The 21323-nt window shown below is 34.4% G+C and overlaps 1 protein-coding gene across 4 annotated transcripts; it reads right to left on the bottom strand.

The window, feature by feature from the left end:
- Positions 1–4723: 4723 nt before the first annotated feature.
- LOC105341193 (uncharacterized) lies at positions 4724–20693 on the bottom strand. 4 transcript variants are annotated; one of them, XM_066080412.1, is made up of 16 exons: positions 20300–20693; positions 19353–19422; positions 18694–18875; positions 17436–18112; positions 17173–17323; positions 16106–16879; positions 15822–16000; positions 15124–15280; positions 8437–8507; positions 6755–6809; positions 6539–6657; positions 6285–6443; positions 5875–6060; positions 5665–5771; positions 5428–5575; positions 4724–4878 (listed from the first exon to the last, which is right to left on the bottom strand). In XM_066080412.1, the coding sequence occupies exons 3-16, from the start codon at positions 18845–18847 to the stop codon at positions 4726–4728; spliced, it is 3090 nt and encodes a 1029-aa protein (XP_065936484.1). In that variant the 5' UTR covers positions 18848–18875; positions 19353–19422; positions 20300–20693; the 3' UTR covers positions 4724–4725. The 4 variants fall into 4 exon arrangements, with proteins under 4 accessions (XP_065936484.1, XP_065936486.1, XP_065936483.1 ...); XM_066080414.1 differs by having other exon boundaries at positions 19358–19422; XM_066080411.1 differs by having other exon boundaries at positions 20311–20693.
- Positions 20694–21323: the final 630 nt, after the last annotated feature.

Raw genomic sequence — 21323 nt, 5'->3', positions numbered from 1 at the left:
ATGGAAATTGATTGTAATTTACAACTCTATAGAAACCGAGAGGACTGAAATCTACATGATTCAGTTTTAACAAGTTTATCGATTGGCCGATACCTTCAGCAGAATGAGAAAAATCACCGAGTGCACGAAATAATCATGATCATGATGATGTCAGGCTTAAATTCCCATGTAAGACGATTCAGAAAGGTTATCCAACCTACTGATGTACTTTAACAATCATTTAGTTATTTTCACTCACCTTTAACGACCAATTCAATTTCTTAAAAGAAAGAAAATATTATAAAACATTTCATTGTTTAAATATTCCCAAATAACCAACCCTTATCCAAAGATTGGATAAATAAACGGTTTTCTTGCGTAGACTTTAGGAGGGGAAAACAATTCTAACCCCACTTGAACGAAGACTTAATTACTTATCAAACTTTCTATCGATTTCAAGCAGCGAGGGGAACAGTAAGTAAAAATACTAATTCTCTTTGATAGACTTCCACACAGCAACACTATACACGCCAGCGGCGTAGCGTGACCCAAATATAAGTGTAGGCAAAAGCTTCACTGACGCGCGAAGCGCGGAAGGGGGTAGGTGCGGGAGGGGGTACCCCCCCCTCCCGCAGGGGGGGGGGGTTTAGGGGGGCCTCCCCCTAGACATTTTTTTAAAAAGGACGCAAAAATACCACTTTTGAGAATAAAAAATTGTTAGTTTCAACAAATTAGGTTTGAATGTTTTTATGGAACATTATGTAAATTTAAAATATGTTATTTCCTATTCTCAGTCACTACATTCATTTCGAAATGAAAGCAAACCAAACTTATATGTTTCGTTATTGAAATATACACCGTATCGTTAACCATACTCTGCATGTTTTTGTAAACAAAACCAACAACCGTACTATTTCTATATCAACTTCTTTATAAGTCTTAACTGATACGCCACATGTACATATATTACTAGGAGAAATAAGTTTTTAGTGATTCAGAGAGTACGGGTCTTTTTTATGGGGTTGTAATCTTGATAGATTCGGAGGGCCCAACACTCTGGGTAACTGGTTGACTCTGAGTTTCATTCACCAAGGATTTAGTTTTTGGATGAAAAAAAAATCGTAAATTTTGTGCATTTTCCCTCGAGTTTAAAAGAAATTAAATCGGAAGTATAATTCTAATGCTAATTAAAGAACCGACCCTGTGCAAGTATGACAATTACTGCTTTCGATTTGTTTTATGACTTTTTTAATCAAAGTTAATGTCAACTTTGTTTTAAATTTAAAATTGTACACAAATTTTAAATTTTGCTTTACAAAATTATGTGTAGGCAACTGCCTTTTTGCCTTATAGTACGCTACGCCACTGCACGCTAACATGTACATTGTACATGTGCCTTCTGAACATTTCTCTGGTTTTACCAACTGAATATATTTTCAGTTGAAATAATATTTAAACATATTTCTATTTCTCGTTAAAGTAATATGAGCTGTATTTTTTAGAATTTTATTTTGTTGTAAAAACCTGCTAGTATGCTAAGTTTGCATGTTACTTAATCTTTTATGATAAAAAAGGTTGGAAAAAATCATTAATTTTTGTCAGACGAAAGATATTTCTTCTAATGAACATAAAGCAAATCAATTTTTGTACAGGACGACAATAATTCAGTTTGCTCCAATTGATGCTCCTTAACGGCCCTTTTCACAAAAATTTGGCGAAAAGAAATTTAAAAACCATGATATTTTTGTCATTTTAGTAGAAAATAACATTTTCGTTAAAAAAAATTATCATGAAAATTGCAGCTCATATTGCTTTAACATGTTTCATATATTGTATATTTGAAATAATTTAAGACCAATCACACAATTTACTTAATCAAAATATATTGACCTCGACATAAGGTTACGTCGAGGTCAATATACAATATGTTGGATCTTAGTAACAAATTAACAATGGAAGTGTACGCCCCAAGGTTCCTTTATAACAAAAGTAATTGCTAGACAACAGACTGATTAAAATGAAAGCTGAACGGGCAGATACCTTGTTAACTTTGTTATATAGACATTTGATAATCGGAAGATATTGCAAGAAGCCACCATGTGGTGGAGAATAACCACGTCCGCCTGTGGCATAGGAAATAATTTTTAGACTGGATTATAGCAATGTTTTAACTTACTCAACGCTCAAGATATAATATTTATATCTACGAAGTATTATTCCCTCTTCTTCTTTCGGAAACTTAGATTTAAATCATAGCGCTAAAGAAACAGCAAGACTGAAATCTACACGCCCTGTCTATCGATTGGTCGATGTCTACAGCGGATAAAACTGCAAGAAACTGACAGGACTGAAATTGACACGCCCTCTTTATCGATTGGTCGAAACCTACAGCGGCATAAGAATATTCACGGACTGTACGAAATAATCAGGATGATGTCAGACTCAAGGTCTCACAGGAGACGATTTTGCTGTTTCATTATCTAACGTACTTCTGTACATTAACAGTAATTTAGTGAATTTTACCTACAGTAATTTAGTGAAATTTACTTACTTTTCATAACCAATTCATGAATTAAATAACTTAAAAGAAAGATATTAATATACAGGCACGTAGCATCGTTTTTGAAAGTGGGGGGGGGGGGAGCCAGACTCATCCAAAAAATCTTGACAAGCAAAAAAAAAAAAAGAAAAAGGAAATTTAAAGTTTCCCAAATCTTCAAAATCCTAATCCGTGTGTGATGGGGGGGGGGGGGGGGGGGCTGGAGTAGCATATAACTTCAATTTCACTCCTCATTTCCTTATTTTCATACCAACTTTTCTCATACTCCCAAAAAATTGGGGGGGGGGGGGGGGCAACTCCATGATAATTCAATTTTTTATATGTAAATTTTAAAAAATTTGTTGCTGCGAGAAAAAGTGGGGGGGGGGGGGGGCAGCCCCCCCCCCCCCCCCCCCCCCCCGATGCTACGTGCCTAATATAAACAATAAATACTTTCTGTGATGATTATGCGGGTTATGAGGGTAGCGATCATTGCAGAAAAATATTACTTAAGCCGCTAACGCGGGTTATGTTATGTTTTTTTCTGCAATGTCGCTACCTTCATATCCCGAATGATTCACCAAAGAAAGTATTTTATTGTTTAAATAGAAACAGCCAGACTGAAATCTATGAGCCCGTTTATCGATTGGTCGAAACCTAGAGCGACCTAAAAAAAAATCACAAACTGCACGAAATAATCAGGATGATGTCTGACTCAAATTCCCACAGGCGACGATTTGGCTGTTTCTTTTAGCTAACGTACCTATGTAAACAGAAATTTTGAAATAAACTAATTTTTTAGAATCAAGTTTTTTTGTTTGTTAAAAAAGACGTAAATATGAACAATAAAATGCTCTCTTTGATGATCCATGCGAGTTATAAAGGTAGATATGATTGCAGAAGAAATTTACATAACGCGCTATCACGGGTTATGTATTTCTACAATGTCGCCACCTTCATATCCAGCATGAATCAATAAACACACAGGCACCTGACGCTTTACATCTTTCTCATAATAAAAATCATATGTCCTCTACCTTATCATACACAACTTGTGTATTTTATTTATAATGTATGGGTATATTTTTTTATTATGAGAAAAAATATATAACATCAGTTGCCTGTGTTTAATACGAAAGAAGAAAAGGGCCAAATAAAAATCAAAGTACCGAAGAACTGACGGGAGTTGATTTTATCAATGGTTATTTATTTAAAAATCAATGATATGTTATTTTGCATGACAAGTACAGATAGTTTCTAATCTGTATTTAAATTACGCACATTTTTATAATATGAATTTTCGGACTTTCTCGACACAAGAATTTTGATAAAACCTCATATGAATCATTTTAAGTAATACTTAAAGATATAATAAATTCAATCAAACTATGTATCAGTGATAAAAATATTTCTTGACAATTCATGGATCCAAGCAATATTGAACTCTCGTCTCGTTCAACCAAACGCTCGGCTATCGCCGTTAATCTCCGACAAGTAAGAGAGACTCTCTGCTTGTCGGAGATTTACGGAGACAGCCGAGCGTCGAGTTGTACGAGACTATATTGAACTCTGGCGTAAGAAAACATACAACTACAAAAAATATCTAAATTGTTCGTACCATTTAAAATCTAACTATTTTCAAGGTATTTATAAATATGTTTCCTTGAAAAACAATGCCTTAGCATACATTATTTCGGATTTATCAATTATTCTCAAGAACTAATTTTTGTCAGCGGCGATGATTTGTGCTTTGGTCCAAACACTGTTTCACTTTCGGTTTGTCAGAGTAACTGCATAGGAGAGTTGATTAAAATCAACTCCCAAAAAATATTTTTATCTCGTAATTACGAGAAAAAATCTTGTTCTTACGAATTATTTATCTCGTTGTAACGAGAAAAGATCTCGTTAATACGGGTACGAGATAATGTACTCGTAATAACGAAAAAAAAAATATTTGTTTGTATAGCTCTATTCGTTTTTCGTAGTTTAAACAATGTGGCTTTTCCCATAAATATTTCTCAATTCTTTGAAAAAAAAGCAAGAAAAAAGTTCAGCATTGAATATTCAAATGTAAATAATTTTGGGACTGAAAACACATACTTAGTTGTGTGAAACTCGAATATAAGAGATGAGGAAGAATTCTAAATGAATTTAAAAGTCATTAAATTATATTTCATCAGCACTGATAAACATCTGTGTTTAAAGTTTTACCTCTCGGTCATAATATGAAAGACTTCTTCCACAGACGGTCGCTGTGATCTATCACTATGCCAACACGGTATCATGACGTCATCATATAACCAAGGCGGACATTTTGGGGGTTTCTCTGGCTTGTGTCCTTCATTTAGAATCCCGAGTATCTGCAATTATTAAATGTAACCATGTAACCATGAATATACTTATACATTATTGGTATAAGATACCAAATAAATAAAAGTAATGTAAGTGAATTGAGAAGACTCTAGGCACTTTCTTTTACATAATTATGTCTACCCTTAACGGAATAATCAATCACTGTAAATACGATTTTAAAAATTACAACTTCATTGTGCTGATGTCTGGAACAATTTTTAGAGAACAGTTTATAAAAATGTTTTATAAAAATGTTTATATTCTAATAATGAAAATAAACTACTAATACATGTGCTTCCAATCGATTTCAGAATTGTTTTCTCGATTACTGTCTAGAATCTCTTCAATAATTTTGAAGTTGATACATATTGTTTTAATTGGTTTTTATCAAAATGGTTTATCTACGTGCATGAAAAATGAACCCTTCTTTCAAAACCAAGAGAGAGAAAAAGAACCTTGTTAATATTTATAATAATCTTATAAATCGAGATGCCTGTTAAATAAAAACTTTGATTTCAAATAAAGTAACTCTGATCAGAAAATAAACGCCTATTTACACAAGATCTATGTTTTTTCGAAAATGGAACCGTCTGTAAATCGTTGTGCACAGAAAAAGCCATATACACTTGGTAAAACAGCATCGCCAATGTATATACGTCACTTCCTCTCGACAGCTGTCCAAATGATATCACCTCTCTGGGAAGCCTAAGAGAGATTAATTGTAAAAATGAAAATGAAATAATAATGTATTTTAGCTGGTTTCGGAATATAAATTTGAAGAAGCTTAAGTTTACCAGAATATGATGTCTTCAAATCGGTCTGAAACATGAATGTTTTCTTCTGAACTATTACGTTTATTTTCAGGCATTCGTACCATGCCTCCCACTTTCACGAAAAAAGCCTGGAATGATATCATGCTGATATGACACATGTCATAACTTTATACTAGGTGACAATATAAAAGAGAAAATAGATTTGCCAGGAATAAAGCTCTAACGTAATACTTTGTATTGGCCGGCCTCCCTTTGTATGTAAACATTGTTTCCTGTTAGGGCCACCATCAACCATCTCTTCGTGTGCATTCTCTGCACAAGTTGGACCACAGAGAGAAGAATGTTAATGCATTCTCTTGGAGACTCGCTTTCTCGAGCCATTTTTAATATGTTTACTGCTTTTGGGTATTTATATTTCTGAAAATACACATTATTGTGAAAAACATCCAAGTAGGCTGTAGTGAACGTTTTCAGTCAAATAGCAATCGTAGGAATACTCATAATGAATAAAATATAAATTCACCGTATGGCAGTTAAAATTAATACTAGTAAACACAGAAAAAAACTTTTGTGATGTATTAAAACACTAATTTGTAAAATATCATAACTTTAAGATAAAAGGTTTTTTTAAATGCACTCACTAATACAACACCAGCAGGAAAACCCTGAACAGTCTCTCTATCTCGGTTCAATGAGTCCTTTACAATTCCCATCTTATCACAGAAATCAGGAGTCAAACTTGTGTAAAACTTCTCACAAAATCCTTCTGTTACTGGTTCAATGACCAAAATGTTACCTCTCTAAAATATGAAGAAATAAATATATGTAATATGTTGTTGAATTAATGACAGATTGTCATGTTATGTTTTACTTTAATGGCTAAAATCAGCTTTACCATTTCTTTGACAACTGACTGAAGCGGAGAAGCGACGTCATTTACATCTAAATTAGAAGCCAATTCAACTGAACCCATACTGTTTTCACGTTTTATGTCCATTACTGATTTCCTGACATCTGAAAATACATATTTTGGTTATATCTATTGAAAACAAAGCAGTTATTTGGAATACCAAATTTACTTTTTAAGAATATTTATGAAAAAAACCCTTACTTTCTCTTTTTTCTAAACTTTCGAGCTTTATCTGTTTGATAAAGGGAGTAATGCCCTATAAAAAAAATGAACAAGTTATCATTATCGTAAATTTTAGGGTAATTGAGTCAGTTAGTTACCTATTGCTATAGGTCCGTCGTCCGTCATTGTGCGTCGTGGTTGACAACTGTACCTCTCCTACTTCTACTTAAAAAGTTAAAAGGCAACTCTTTTCAAATATGACCTATGCTTTAAGCATTGAATGTTAATAGATATCGTCGGTCCTATAACACACAAGACTGTGCAGATAAACTGAATACGGAATGATCATTTGTCTACACAGCCTAGTGTGTTATCCAAATATAAGCCATCAATGCTTTCATTTATATCGTTCAATATTTTTTCTTAGGTAGGATAATTATGATTAAAAGTTATTTTTTGAAAGTACAAATTAAATTTGTGGGATTGAACGTTTCATTAAATGTAACATTGATTTAATATTTCTTATCAAAACGCATGATGACGATATCCAAAACTAAGCTTTCAATGCTTACATTTATTATTATTCTGATAATTATTTGAAGGAAATATTTATTGATTGTCGACTCAAAGCCATTAGATAGACTTTTTGTCATGGATATGAACAATTTAGATGGAACAGCCAAAATATTTGCCATTTATTGGGCTTTGGTGGTTTAAACTCATAGTGCAAAAAGTATTGCCTGGAATTTTTTTTAGGTACTATTTGTATTATTTAACGATATTTTTTTTTTTAAATTACTTCTTTAATTAGTTATGTAGCTTTTAACGTTCCATTAAATCGAACAATATCTTATTAAAACGCTTAATGACTTTTACTTGAAAATTTGCTCATACGCAATGATCGGGATAGACGTGTCAAATTGGAACATATTTGAATGCAAACGCAAGGGAATGTACAATGTAAACATTTATCCTTGGGGAAAACTTAAATCTACTTTTGTATCCACTTAGTTGTGGCCTTACTCTGTATCGTAAACATCCATATCTATATTATCAAGCTTTTTCATTTACCCTCACTGACTCGTATATTCTTTTGCTTAGTTGATTACAATTTATCATTTTTTTATTAAAAATTATGCGAGAAAAATAATCATTCACTGCATTCTCGTGTGGCAGAGCCTCGTCCTAATCTTGTCCTCTCGGTGGAATTTCACTATTCCACACTCGTAATATATAAATAGTGCCTGTTTGGGAGGGTAACAGTTGAAATTGACACCCCGAGAAAACCATTGTCAACCGACGCGAAGCGGAGGTTGACAATGGTTTTCGAGGGGTGTCAATTTCAACTGTTATCCTCCCAAACAGGCACTATTTATTTTGTTATACTGAATGTCTTTTTTAAAATTTTTAAGAAAATTTTACTGCTTTTATATAGGAATAACGTGAATTCTACAGCAAACCGTACGCGCATAATTTTCGCGCATGTAACATTTTTTAATGTTACCCGTTGCCAAGTGCGTTGCTAACGCTGAGGGTAATAGTAAATATTATTAACTGCGTCTTAACCAATCAGATTTCAGTATTTAACATGAAAGTATAACAATAATGAATAATTCTCTTAATTTGCTCTGACTTGGTAGTTTCACAATAATCTAATTTATCCGATTTAGTTTATTGTTCTTTTATGAGTTCTCTTTTGTTCTTGATTTAGTCACACTTACCCTCTCTGGTTCATGACCTCGCTCCGCCTGTCTTTCACTTATTCGAGGGAGATTCAAGCAATCACACATTTCTTTTAAAAGATTATGTAATTGATTAGTATATAACATATCTGCTATGATAATAAATATTTATCAAATTCTAAAAAAATTATAAATAACACATTGCTTTTATAGTCTTTTTCATGCTAAAGAATTTAACGCTATAAATATACAGTAAAACACGCTTAACGAAGTCCCAGGGACAGGCAATTTTACTTGATTATAAGCGTAATTTGTTATATCCGTCAAGTTAAGAACATGAAATAAAGTCACAGGGAATAAATATCACTTTGCTATAAGCGTCAATGCATTATAAGCGTGTTCGCTGTAACCATATTTTACTGTAAATTGTAATTGACAAAAATAAATTGTGACGTCGTTGTTACATATCAATTTATTTACCTTGGTGCTATCCATCGTATTTTGAGGAGTGCATGTGAAAAAAGATCAATTTATGGTCTAAGTAAATATTCTAATCATTTACTTTGTTTTTATCTTAAAAAGACAAATTATTTAAAATTATGAACCTAACTGTAAAATTATATTCACAATTCAGCAGCCGTATGCATGTGCAATGATCATTGTGTCGAAACTATGACCAAATATCCTATTAACCTATGTTACGATCTACCAATAACTATATCGTTCATATTTTTTTCTATGAACCTTTGTGGAGCGAGTTCATTTCTGTGCGACTTTATATTCAGTTTATCTGCTGCATTATTGTGAACATAAAACACGGTTATGTACGAAAGCCGAGAAGGATCATTCGAGATTCGAGATTCAAAATACGAGATTCGAAATACGAGATTCGAGATTCGAAATTCGAGATTCAATATCTAAATTAACCAATCAAATCATGGATCTGAAACCTGTATCCTAGCAACATCAAACTGTTCTAAATAAAGATCATTCGTACATGCTCTTTCCTACAAATAAATGTCTTAATAGCTCTTATATTGTGGTTATAAAATGGTTAAATTAACATTGATAAATTGACCCCACACAGGATAAACAATTAAATTAGTGATAACACTGTGGGCTTTGCAAATCTATGTGATTTTGTTTGTCCTGTATGTATCCCCCCCCCCTCCCCCGAACCATTTTAACCCGTTGTGTATTCGCCCCGACTGTGTAAAAATCGGCTCGCGAAGAAAGATCTGTTTAATCTAAATAATAAAAACTGAGTGTGGTTTTAGCTATGAAACGAAATTCAGTGAAATAATCGACATGTCAAAATATAGGTTATCATAAAGTTTTAAACCATAGAAGATATAATGATTTACAACCCTAACGACAACAATCCAGATAGGAATAGTGTAGTGTAGGTATCAGTGCCATTGTCGATGAGAGAGAGACAGACAGACAGACACAGAGAGAGAGAGAGTCAGACACAGACAGACGGACAGACAGACAGACAGACAGAGAGTTTTGTAGTGTCAAATTCAGTTTTGATTTAGAATTTGAAATTAATTTGATTTGTTACAAGCATATATAGACAATAATTAAGCCTCTTAAAGGAGAAAAGAGAGGAGGTAGCAAGGGTAGGGCAGACCAACTAGCAAGCTTTAATTTTACATCGACTCTCTCTCTCTCTCTCTCTCTCTCTCTCTCTCTCTCTCTCTCTCTCTCATCACCTAGCATTTCCTTTTCCGTGAGGGGGTTTGGGGTATTTGTGATGTCTTACATTAGCTAGCAAAAATGATAAAAAAAAAACCCATGAAATGTTCTTTAAATTGTGTGCGGATGTTGTACTACAATAATCTGTTTTCAGTATATACATTTCAAGGGGGGGGGGGGGGGGGTGGCTATATAGTCCTAATTAGTTTGCCAGTTATTCTGTTCCCACTTTGTTTTCTCTTCGTTTTCCAGGTTTTTTTTATTTGGCTCGGCAAATTAATATAAAACTTTCTGTGTAGCTCCATAACGATGCACTGTAGATGAATTATGAGTAGTTTTACTTTTGATAAACAGGTACATATCCATACTTGATTTTTAATTTGACTCTTATAATCGGATTTAATATTCCAATAAATATAGGGTAGGAAAGAGTAGACGGGACTTTTTTGCGCATATCCTACTGTACCATTCATTCAACACAGGTATTAACACTCATCTAGTTCGACTTGCTTTCCTTTTTTTTCAACCACTGGATTTAAAGCTGTTAATTTTTGAAAATATTTTGAATTTATGGCCTGATTATATATAAATTAGAGCTGCGCTGGTGCATCTATTTACCCAAATGGACCAAAATATAACCAAATGAGTCTAAAAAATTTGACAAAATTAGTTTTAAACGTACGAATCTTTTTCAATTCTAATCGTAATGTCCTTTAGAAAAATCTTGAACCACACACATTTTAGCAAATAAAACGACAATTGTTTCATTTTTTATGGGGAGGGAGGTGGTGCCGGTAAAGGACATGTATTGCTTGTGGCAGTTGTGCTATACTCTCATTTGTTATAATAGGTAATACTACATATTGATATAAAATCAAAGTTTCCAATGACACTGTACATAGCTTCTATCACTCATTTTGACCCGTGCGATAGTTTAAAACAATTTTCAAAGCATTTAATGTAATTCAACCGATTATTTTTGAAATTTAATTTTCTGGATCCCCGCCTGATACGTCCGCCTTCTTGTATATTAGAATTACATGTACGTTGACCATATCGGCTATGTTAGGTGACGATTACATTTTTTATCATTGTTTTTGCAGGATATGTAACAAATAACAGCCTATTTGTGGGTTTTTGCAATGATTATTTGAGATAATTTGCCGCCAACTTTTATGCATTCCACACACCACTCACAGTTTCTTTATTTGTTGTTCTGTGTGTATGGCGACAAATTGGTAAATTTGCACCACTCACCCCTTGTAGCTTCACCCTGACTACATTTTATCTGGCTAAGTGTAATGTAGTAGTATATTAAATACACACATCTTTGTTTGCAGTGCTTATTTACATCTTTAGAGATTTACTTACAAAAAAAGTAAACATTTGTATGACTTATATGTAATTATTGTCAATTTTGGTGCGGGGGGGGGGGGGGGGGGGGTGGGGGGTGTAGGAAACTACAGAGAAACTTAACTTGGCTGTGAAACATATGCTTTTATTCCTTCTTGTTGATATATCAATGAATGAATTATAACAAAAAATATGTACAACAATTAATTTTGAAACATTCATGCACGATCAAATTCTTAAAAAGTTTTACTGTTCTCTGCACAAGAAATCGGCAATGTGAACAAATTGGCACCCTATCATCCCTACCTTTAATTGTAGAGAGTAGGTATCCTTCTATATTGAAAACAATTCCAAAAGTAAGACTCATAATAAGTTGTTTACTGAGGAAAAGGAGAAACAATTGTATTTATTAATAATTCCGTATGATGTGATAATATCTCAATGATGTGTTTATAATCATAGTACTAGTGTATCACTGTATGCATACATAAAAACGATAAATAATGCTTATATTTATTAGTGAAACAGGACAGATTATTTATATTTAGATTATTTAGATACATGTACTAATCTTCATGCGGGGATCTAGAAAGGAGGGGGTCAGGGGATCTGGACCCCCCTCCTCGGGAAAATTGGAGCTTATTAAATTTACAAAGTAAAATTTTTTAAAATTGGCCTAGGACCCCCTACAGAAAAAATTAGCGACGCTTATGAAGTTCTCTACCATAACCGCATTTTTACACAAAAGGGGTGAATAAACCCGGGTTTTAAACTATTACTGGTGGTGAAATACCCCAGGGTTCAAACGCATCAGGTGGAAATGCACCAGGGCAAACAAAATCACTTAGATCCGCGAAGCACACTGCATTATTACTAGTCTACTTAGATATTCTGTGTAAAAGTAAATACAAATAATCATTTAGTTAGGTAGGGAGAAGTGAACATAGCATTTATTTGTAGGAAAGAGCATGTACGAATGATCTTTATTTAGAACAGTTTGATGTTGCTAGGATACAGGTTTCAGATCCATGATTTGATTGGTTAATTTGAATCTCGAATTTCGAATCTCGAATCTCGTATTTCGAATCTCGTATTTTGAATCTCGAATCTCGAATGATCCTTCTCGGCTTTCGTAGTTATGCTTATTATGCAAACAACTTGTCGTTCTCATATGTACACAAAATAAATGACAATAATTCAATATTCATATATTCTAGTGTCGTGTTAAGTGTCTGTGATAACACAACGAATCAATTTTTATAAATTATAGTCCAATACAATTCATCAGTGATGCAATGATGTACTGTTGGGACAAAAGCAAGGTTTTCATAATTACACGAAATGAAAATAAGGTAAATGTTAATATTTAGTATGTAATTAAATAATTAGAATTATATAAACATAAGTAATAACTTATAAGGAATCATGATAATCATGAATGATCAAATACGGTCGCGCATGATCAACACTATTATACAGCCCTTTTTGGAATTAATCACGCCCCGACCATCATAATCACCTCATTATACTAAAAAATGATTTCTTATTCCTCAACTCTTAAATTCGTTCTTAGAAATTCAGAAATTTCTTGGATATGAACTTGGTTGGTATGTGATCATATCTCTTGACGTATATCCCGAAGGAAGCTGCTAATGGGACTGCGCCCATTCCAAGCCACATGTCACAGCATTCATCTTGGAGCATAGTGTAGAGTCCTGAGCCCCATACATAAGGATGTACCAGCTGTCCTTAGATCAAGGACAGATACCACATGAATTGCGCAGAGCAAACGTCCCTATTTACAAAATAGAGAAGAAACACCAACCATCAAACTATAGGCCAGTTTCCCTAACATCAATAGCTACTGACACACATGGTACACAGTACAGTTATGGATTACTTCAATCGTCACAACATTCAGTGTGATGAACAACATGGCTTCTGAGCCCGCTTAACACGCGAGAGCTAACTGTTGATTATGTTGAACCAAATTTCCAGGAACACGGATCAGGGGTATCGAACAGACATTATACTCCTGGATTTTACCAACGCGTTTAATAAAGTGCCTCACTAACGGCTGCTTCCAAAGCTGGGGTAATATTGAGTGTCTGGAACAACACTAGGGTGGAATACGACTTCCTGAGTCAGAGAACCCAAGCAATACTCCTGAATGGTCATACTTCCTCAGCTCTTGACGTCCACTCCGAGGTCATAGGACCACTTTTGTTCCTGACCTACATAAACGACCTTTCAGAGTGCACTAACTCAGAGTGTTTGTCGATGACTGCCTGGTCTATCGACGGATCCGAAGCCAGAGAGATGCAGCCAAACTACAGGAAAATCTCACAGCCTTGGGAGGATGGGAATACAATTGGTAGACGAGTGGAACCTAGAAAAGTGCACAGTTATCCAAATCGCGAACAGAAGATAGCCGTTGCAAACATCTTATACTCTGCACGGACACCAGCTAGAAGTTGTGGAGAGTGGAAAGTATTTTGATGTTACCATCATGATCTCCCAGGATCTTCAGTGGACAAACTAAATCTATACCACCATAGTCAAAGCATTTAGAAAGCAAGGCTTTCTGAGACGGAACCTGGGCCATTGCACATCATCGGCAAAGCCACCGGCATAATGTACCTTGATTAAACCAGCCATCGAGTATGCTTCGTCAGTGTGTGACCCCCACCAAACCACACTCACCAGAGGTATGTATACAACAACTATCGGGATACCTCACCCGGGTGTGTAACCAGACTACTGCATCAGCTTAAATGGGATTCCCTCACGCATAAGAGAACCATACACAGACTAGTTCTATGCTATAAGATCAGAAATCAGCTTGTGAACATAAAACCAGAGAAGTATTACATCCTCGGAGATAGACGAACTAGAGGGAGTTCCTGACTCAGACAGCCTCGGGCCTGCAAAGAGGTAAACAGAAATTTCTTCTTCCCGCGATCGGTGAGAGAGTGCAATTATCTACCAGATCCGGTCACAGCAGTACCTACCATAGAAGAGTTCAGGACCAGACTTTCCCGTGTCTCCTGAACTCAGCTGCAACCATGGTAGACGACACAGCTAACTTGTAGATAGATTCAACAGTTTTAAAAAGGGAAAGCCTCTTGCTTTAGACCGCGCCGGAGTTATTGTCATTCAATTAATGAGGTCATCTCCATGCAAGAAGAAGAAGAACCTAAGAGCTCCACGGGATTTGATAATATTGACCAATCTAGTTCATTTCCGAATGATCATAATTCTATTTAGTTCTCACATGAAAGAAAAACCAGTTCATTCATCCATAGAAGGGTTCAGGAACAGACTTTCCAGTGTCTCCTGGACTCAGCTGCAACACACGGCTAACTTGTAGACATTTTTCAACAGTTTTTAAAAGGGAAAGCCTCTTGTTTCAGACCGCGCCGGAGTTATTGGCATTCAATAAATGAGGTCATCTCCATGCAAGAAGAAGAAGAAGATCAAGATAAAAAAAGAAGAACTTAAGAGCTCCATAGGATTTGATACCATTGACCAATCTAGTTCATTTCTAAGTGATCATAATTCTATTTAGTTCTCACTTGAAAAAAACCAGCTCATTCATCCAAAGGGATTCTTACATATCAATTCATAACTCAAACATTTGATATAGATGTAGAACATAATGAATACTTCAATTACCCTCTTTACAGTCTTTTCCAAGTTTACGTAACTTTTCAAAAATATCTTCAGCTGAAGGTCTTTCACTTGAGTCAGTTTTCCAGCAGGATACGGAGAGGTCATGATAATCACGAGGAATGCAGGGCCACCAGTGAGGGCTGATATCGCTTGCCAACACCTGTGATATCGTAAATATAGTTTAATAAATAGAAAATACCTAAAAGTATGTATTCAGCAAATCACCACAAATTCATGCATAAAAAAATCATGAATAAATAAGAGTTACGTGGCCTACAAATAAAAATAAATTCAGCCTTCAAATTTAAAATTTGATTTTATCAGGAATAAACTAGAGAGGAAAACAATTCCAAAATTCTTATTTTACACTTTTTTCGATTGAGATTTCTTTATTTCATTTTCTGAATATTTCAAACTATACAAATACCCCGACAATCGACCCCTCTTCATTTTAATTGTAATGTATTACTACGCCTAATTTATCGGCAACTAGTTTAGTATTTTAATTTTACTCTCATATACATATGTACTTAGTCACTCATTTATCTTGATATCACACAATTTGATGAATATCAGATCCTTCATGCTCCCAATGTTGCTACGAGCATTAAATATCATATGTTTCGCAGCGACATATCATTTTACTGGAGCATCGTGGACCTGATTTTTAAATAGATTGGATACCATAAAATCGTAAGTACCCCTGCGATGATATCATCCGTGGTAAGACTGTAGTGATCCGTAAAGGGTTCACATCCATATGTAAAAATCTCGTTGATCACGTGACCAAACATCCAAATATCTGATTTGGCATCATAGCAATCTTGAAGAATTGACTCTATGGCAGACCAACGAACGGGGATCCCATCTCCACGCAAATCTGAGGCCGAAAAAAATAAACTAACGCATTAAGAAATCTGCAATAATCGTTATAGATTGTATATTCATTATCATTTAAATAGTTTGACTATTTAAACTAATGTACCTGCCACTTTTCCAATCGCTGTTGCACTGAAATCTGTTTGACAAGCAAGGTTAAAGTCGTACAAAACAGCCAAATCATCATCTCTATCTTTACATTGAATAAGTCTAAATGAACGGAGTGTGACGTCACGATGGACAATTTTAACACCATGGAGATAGCTGAGAGCACTAATAATATCTGTCAGACGATCATTGAACCACTTTATCGGTAAATGTTTTTGTTGTTGTCTTGATTCCATGAGTTTATCAAGCATCCCCTTCCTATGACAATCTTTTGCGTAAAATGGCAATGGACTTTGTAGTTCACTGTAAGCTAGCAGCCTAACGATGTTTGTGTGTGTGGTCTTCTGCTGAAGACCTAAAAGGATCTTAAAGTCATTCTCTAACATTTCGTTCTTGATGTTCCTTTTTTGAATTAACTGTAAAGTACTGGGAGATATCCCGGGCACATGGATAGCGATCTTTGTATTGCATTTGCGAATACGGCCATACCCAACTGACCAATATGAATGATCACTCATTTTAGGAAGCGCGTGATTATCCAAGTCGTGAAAAACTATGTCTGGAACTCGTCGTTCAATATTTTTTTCGGCACATTCAAACAGAAATTGCTCTGAGATGTTCAAAGACTGAATAATGGTGTAAACAAGTTGTTTGTCACCCTGGAAGAGATGATCCGTCAGTTCATATGGAAGAGGAAGAAATCTTTTCCGTCCTTCCAATTCTTTCCAGCAAACGTCAACAACTTTCATTAAAGCTTCGGCTTTTCCCCTAGCTAAAATTATAAAACTGTCTTTGTACTATCAGACCTAAAATAAATATGCAATGCAGGCACGAGGCATCGTTTTTTGACATTGTTAGAAGGGAAGAATTACCAAAACATCTTGTAAAGCAAACGAAAAGGAGAAAATATTTTACTTTACTGTAATTTGTTTAAAATTTTTATTTGTAAATTAGAAACGCCCCTCCCCTTGAGCTACGTGCCTGTAATGCTCCATAGCGTAAAACTTCACATAACTATTCGCCTATTTTCATACATCAATTTATAATCAAAATTCCGAAGCTTACATCTATACAAACAAGAACCAATCCCACGCAATGCTATATCTGCTAAAGCATATTGCTGCACATCTGTTTGCATTTTTTCCACACTCTTAGGAAGAAAAAGACGCTGAAGAAACCTTAGGAAATGATCTTCAACCGGCACGTTCTGTTTGAGCTGAATATCAAAAATAAAATCAAGAAAATTCAATTCAATACGTAAATCATATGAATAGTCAATCTGCTTAATTGAATCTGCTATATAAGTTATTATGTTGTGCAATGCTTACCTTAAAATAAAAACCAATCATAACAATGTACTGCTCAAAGAATGACCGTTCCACGATTTTCTCAAGATGTTCTGCGTGATGACGTGAGCAGAAGGCGTCTTCCCAGTTCTCGAATATTCCTTGAAAGTCTCGACTTAGATTCCATGAAGGGACACATTTGATGAAAGAAGCAACACATTTTAATGCATAGTAGCATTTTGGTTGTTCCTTTTTCAGTTTCTTTCCTGACAACAGCAAGGATATCTTGTCAATCATTGTATTAGATAATGATACAATATCCCTCTGAACTGTTGTCATCTCGTTGCTTTGAGAGCATGATAGCACCATTAGGATTGATAGCATGTCCATAACAGGTTGGCACAAATCAAGCCAAATTGAAATATCATCCAAGTTGTTGTCAGGAAAAATATTATTCAAATACTGCAAACACGTTTTAAAATCACACAGAAAAAGAACAGATATATCTAAGTTACTTATGATATCTTTCAACTTTTTAAGAACGAACTTCCGAAAATGTTTGTCAGTACATACTAACAACTTAGCGAGATCTACAATGTTTCTTTTCCTGACTAAGTTTGGTATAATGTGAGTACGAGCTCTAAGAATCAAGTCTTGCAGTTCTACTTCAGAAACACGTTTATATTTGCCTGCAAAATCCTCAACCGATCCACTCTGATCTAGAAATGAAATGTGTTTGGAAAATCTTTAATATATTAGTTTATCATGAATTTGTTCATTTGATTTTTAAAGAAATTTGTTTTAATTTTTAAATTTTTAAAGAGTTAACTTTTTAACCATGTTTCTTCAAGGTCAGAGACGAGTTTGGAAAATATTACCGGATACTAATGTCGGTACAGGCACATAGAGATTTTTCTTAAATTTACATACAAAAAATTCAATGAAGATGGAGCCCCCCCCCCCCAATTTTATGGGACCATGTAAAAATTTGAATTGGGAAAACGGATATAAACAGTAATTAAAGTTAAATGTATACTTGCCTACCCCCCCCCCCCCCCCCACCTCCCCTGCGGATTAGGATTGTCAGGATTTTGAAAAGGAACGCTTTTCCTTTTTTTTCTTGCCTGTCAAGATTTTTTGAGTAAGTCTGGCCTCCTGACCCCCCCCCCTCTCATTCAACACTCACAACACTTTCAAAAACGATGCTACGTGCCTGCGGTGAAATCATATTATCAAAATCAACAGAGAACTTTACAAATGGGTTTCTAATAAAATATCTATATTTATACATAGGTCGGACCTTTTGATGCAACCACACTGTGAAGAATCTTGATGTCCCCCCTGGCCTCACGTTGGTAAGTATCAACACTGACAAAGTAATCTTCGGTCTTTGGGCATATAGACGAGTAGAGAGTGCCTTGGTAATCGGTGGAAATGTAGTCATAGTTTGCCATGTTTGGAAAGTGTCGTTCAAGGATATTTCTGAAATTTCATTACAATAATCAGAACTACATGTAGATTTGCATGTACAGATTATTTTGCAAATATTCCCAGTCAATTTGGAATGTACATAGATAATTAATCTAGAAGTCATCTCAAGTACGAGTATGAGGTGTTTACAATCTTATTGCTAAGATAGATTTAAGGAAGACCCGTAAAACAAATAAATAACATCAAAATAAGCTGTGTTTGCGTTTTGAGTGAATATTTTTCTGTTATACTTTATTACATAATAAGTAATAAATACAAGATTTTTGTACATTCAAGACATTGAGTGTCTTTCGTCGAGTTATGATAATAAGCAAAATACAGAGCACATTCTTTGTTATGTTTACAAACCTCGTGCAGGTTTATAATGCGATCTGGAATGCTTCAAATATTATTAAATGTTTATTTGTATTTTTATTTTTATTTAAAGCGGAATATCAAAGCAATAATCAAAATCCTTATTGTACAAACCATACTCTTTCAGATTTCACTCCACAGCCTGTACTAGCACTTCATCAAATTGATCCCTTGGGCCTTTTAGCTGGTAAGAGAAAGTTTATGCATTATTCTTTATATAAGAATATTTTGATTTAAATATTGTTTCTTAACTATGGACTGTAAATCAGCAAATTAAACATATAGAGCACAAAAAGGACAAATGTAATAAACAATGAAAAGTATACATATGATAAAAATAGGTTTTCTTACGACACATCTTTAATTACATCGTAAATTCTTAAATAGCAATCCGGTTTTTTAAACACGTTCTTATCTGTTCTAAAATATCACCCCATTCATTTCATTACTTCCTCCTTCCAAAATAATCACGGGACATGTGAAAGAATTTATATTTTTAAACTCCCATCATAAATAGATATTTTTATCATTTTGGCGCAAATCTATAATTGCAAATATATCCATTCATTTTAGAACTCATGATTTTAACTATCAACATAACATTCTGGACAGTAGTATTAGTAGTCGTAATAAATATTAAGAAATTTGACTCTAGAGGTCGCTATTGTCATTGTATTGTTGTGTTTTGGGGGGTTTTCCCAAATTTCATTTAGTTGCTCTGTCATGCATTCCTCTAGTTTTCTTAAATAGTTTTGAATTTCAACCTGTGTTCATAATGCACCAAATTGTTCAGTTGGCAAGCAGTAATTAGACGCTGTGTATGAATATGCGATACAAAATGATCATCTGATACACGTGTAGAACATAAATTGTGTATGTTTTGTGCGCCCTGCATGGTGTGAGATACATGAATGAGCTCAAAGTCATAATAGATCATTGATAAAGCTTAATTAAATGTGTTACAACAAATAGACAATGAATGAACTCTAAGTAATATTAGATGTATTTAAAAGTGTAATAAGGTAATATACATTTTGATTCACTGCATAACATACACATACCGGCAACTCACCATACACCAGCCTTTAAACGACTGCACCAGCCAACAATTGTCGAAGATATTACTTCCATAGTAGAAATAAATTGATCCTTTTTAAAACTCAGTGTCGATTTGGTTCTTCTTCTTCCAGTATAGTTCATCCCTCGGTTTACCGAGTATTGTCGAACTCTGCTTTGTGTCAATGATTCTTGCAAATATTGTTTGTTCTGCATACAATATCCTGACCAACTTTAAAACTAAATATATTACTTGGTCCTTAGATACGCAGGTATATTTGACATATAAAAGGGCCTTACCTGTGCTACAGTTACAATCAAATCAAACAAAATTGAAAAAGAAAGTAATGCTTGCCATGAACCAACATCTACTCGTAGAATATACCCACTCAAAAGATTGATGGCTAGGAATTACCATTAGTTATATTTAGTTCATAAATCTAGTTTTTTTTCCGTGCTCTAATAACCAGCAATTTCGGTCAAAAAAAAACATAGATTATCGTATAAAGTGGTTTTCCCATACGTTTTGGGTGTTTTCCTAAATAATCAATATTATTCTTAACAACACTTATTTTGATGTTCAGTACACTTTTTGCCATAAGGCAACGTTTTACGAAAAACTAATCTGTTTTAATGGCAATATCATAACTAATGCACGTATATATCATTGATCAAAAAGAACCGATTCATGAAAATTTGTTTTTCATAAAATCAAGATTCATAATATAAACTTCACAGAGAATTAGGTGATAATACATTCAATATAAAACCACACATGGGATACACCACGCACAGACATAATCAATTATCGCTAACAAACAAGTTGTACAAAGACATTTCGATAACTTTCTATAATATAAGTATTAATATAATAGCGCAACTTCCTTTTGTCTTCTTTGTGTAGAATTGTTGGTAGGAAGAATATGTAACAATAAACAGACTAATTTACTTTGCTATCAAGTACGTCTTGTAAGCTCACAGACTTCACGACATAGTCTTCTGTATGTGCATTGCAATTGCATATCAGGC

The sequence above is a fragment of the Magallana gigas genome, chromosome 3, assembly GCF_963853765.1.
Source record: "Magallana gigas chromosome 3, xbMagGiga1.1, whole genome shotgun sequence".
NCBI lineage: Eukaryota > Metazoa > Mollusca > Bivalvia > Ostreida > Ostreidae > Magallana > Magallana gigas.
Note: the sequence above shows the minus strand (reverse complement) of the source record. Positions and strands in the feature narration are given on the sequence as shown.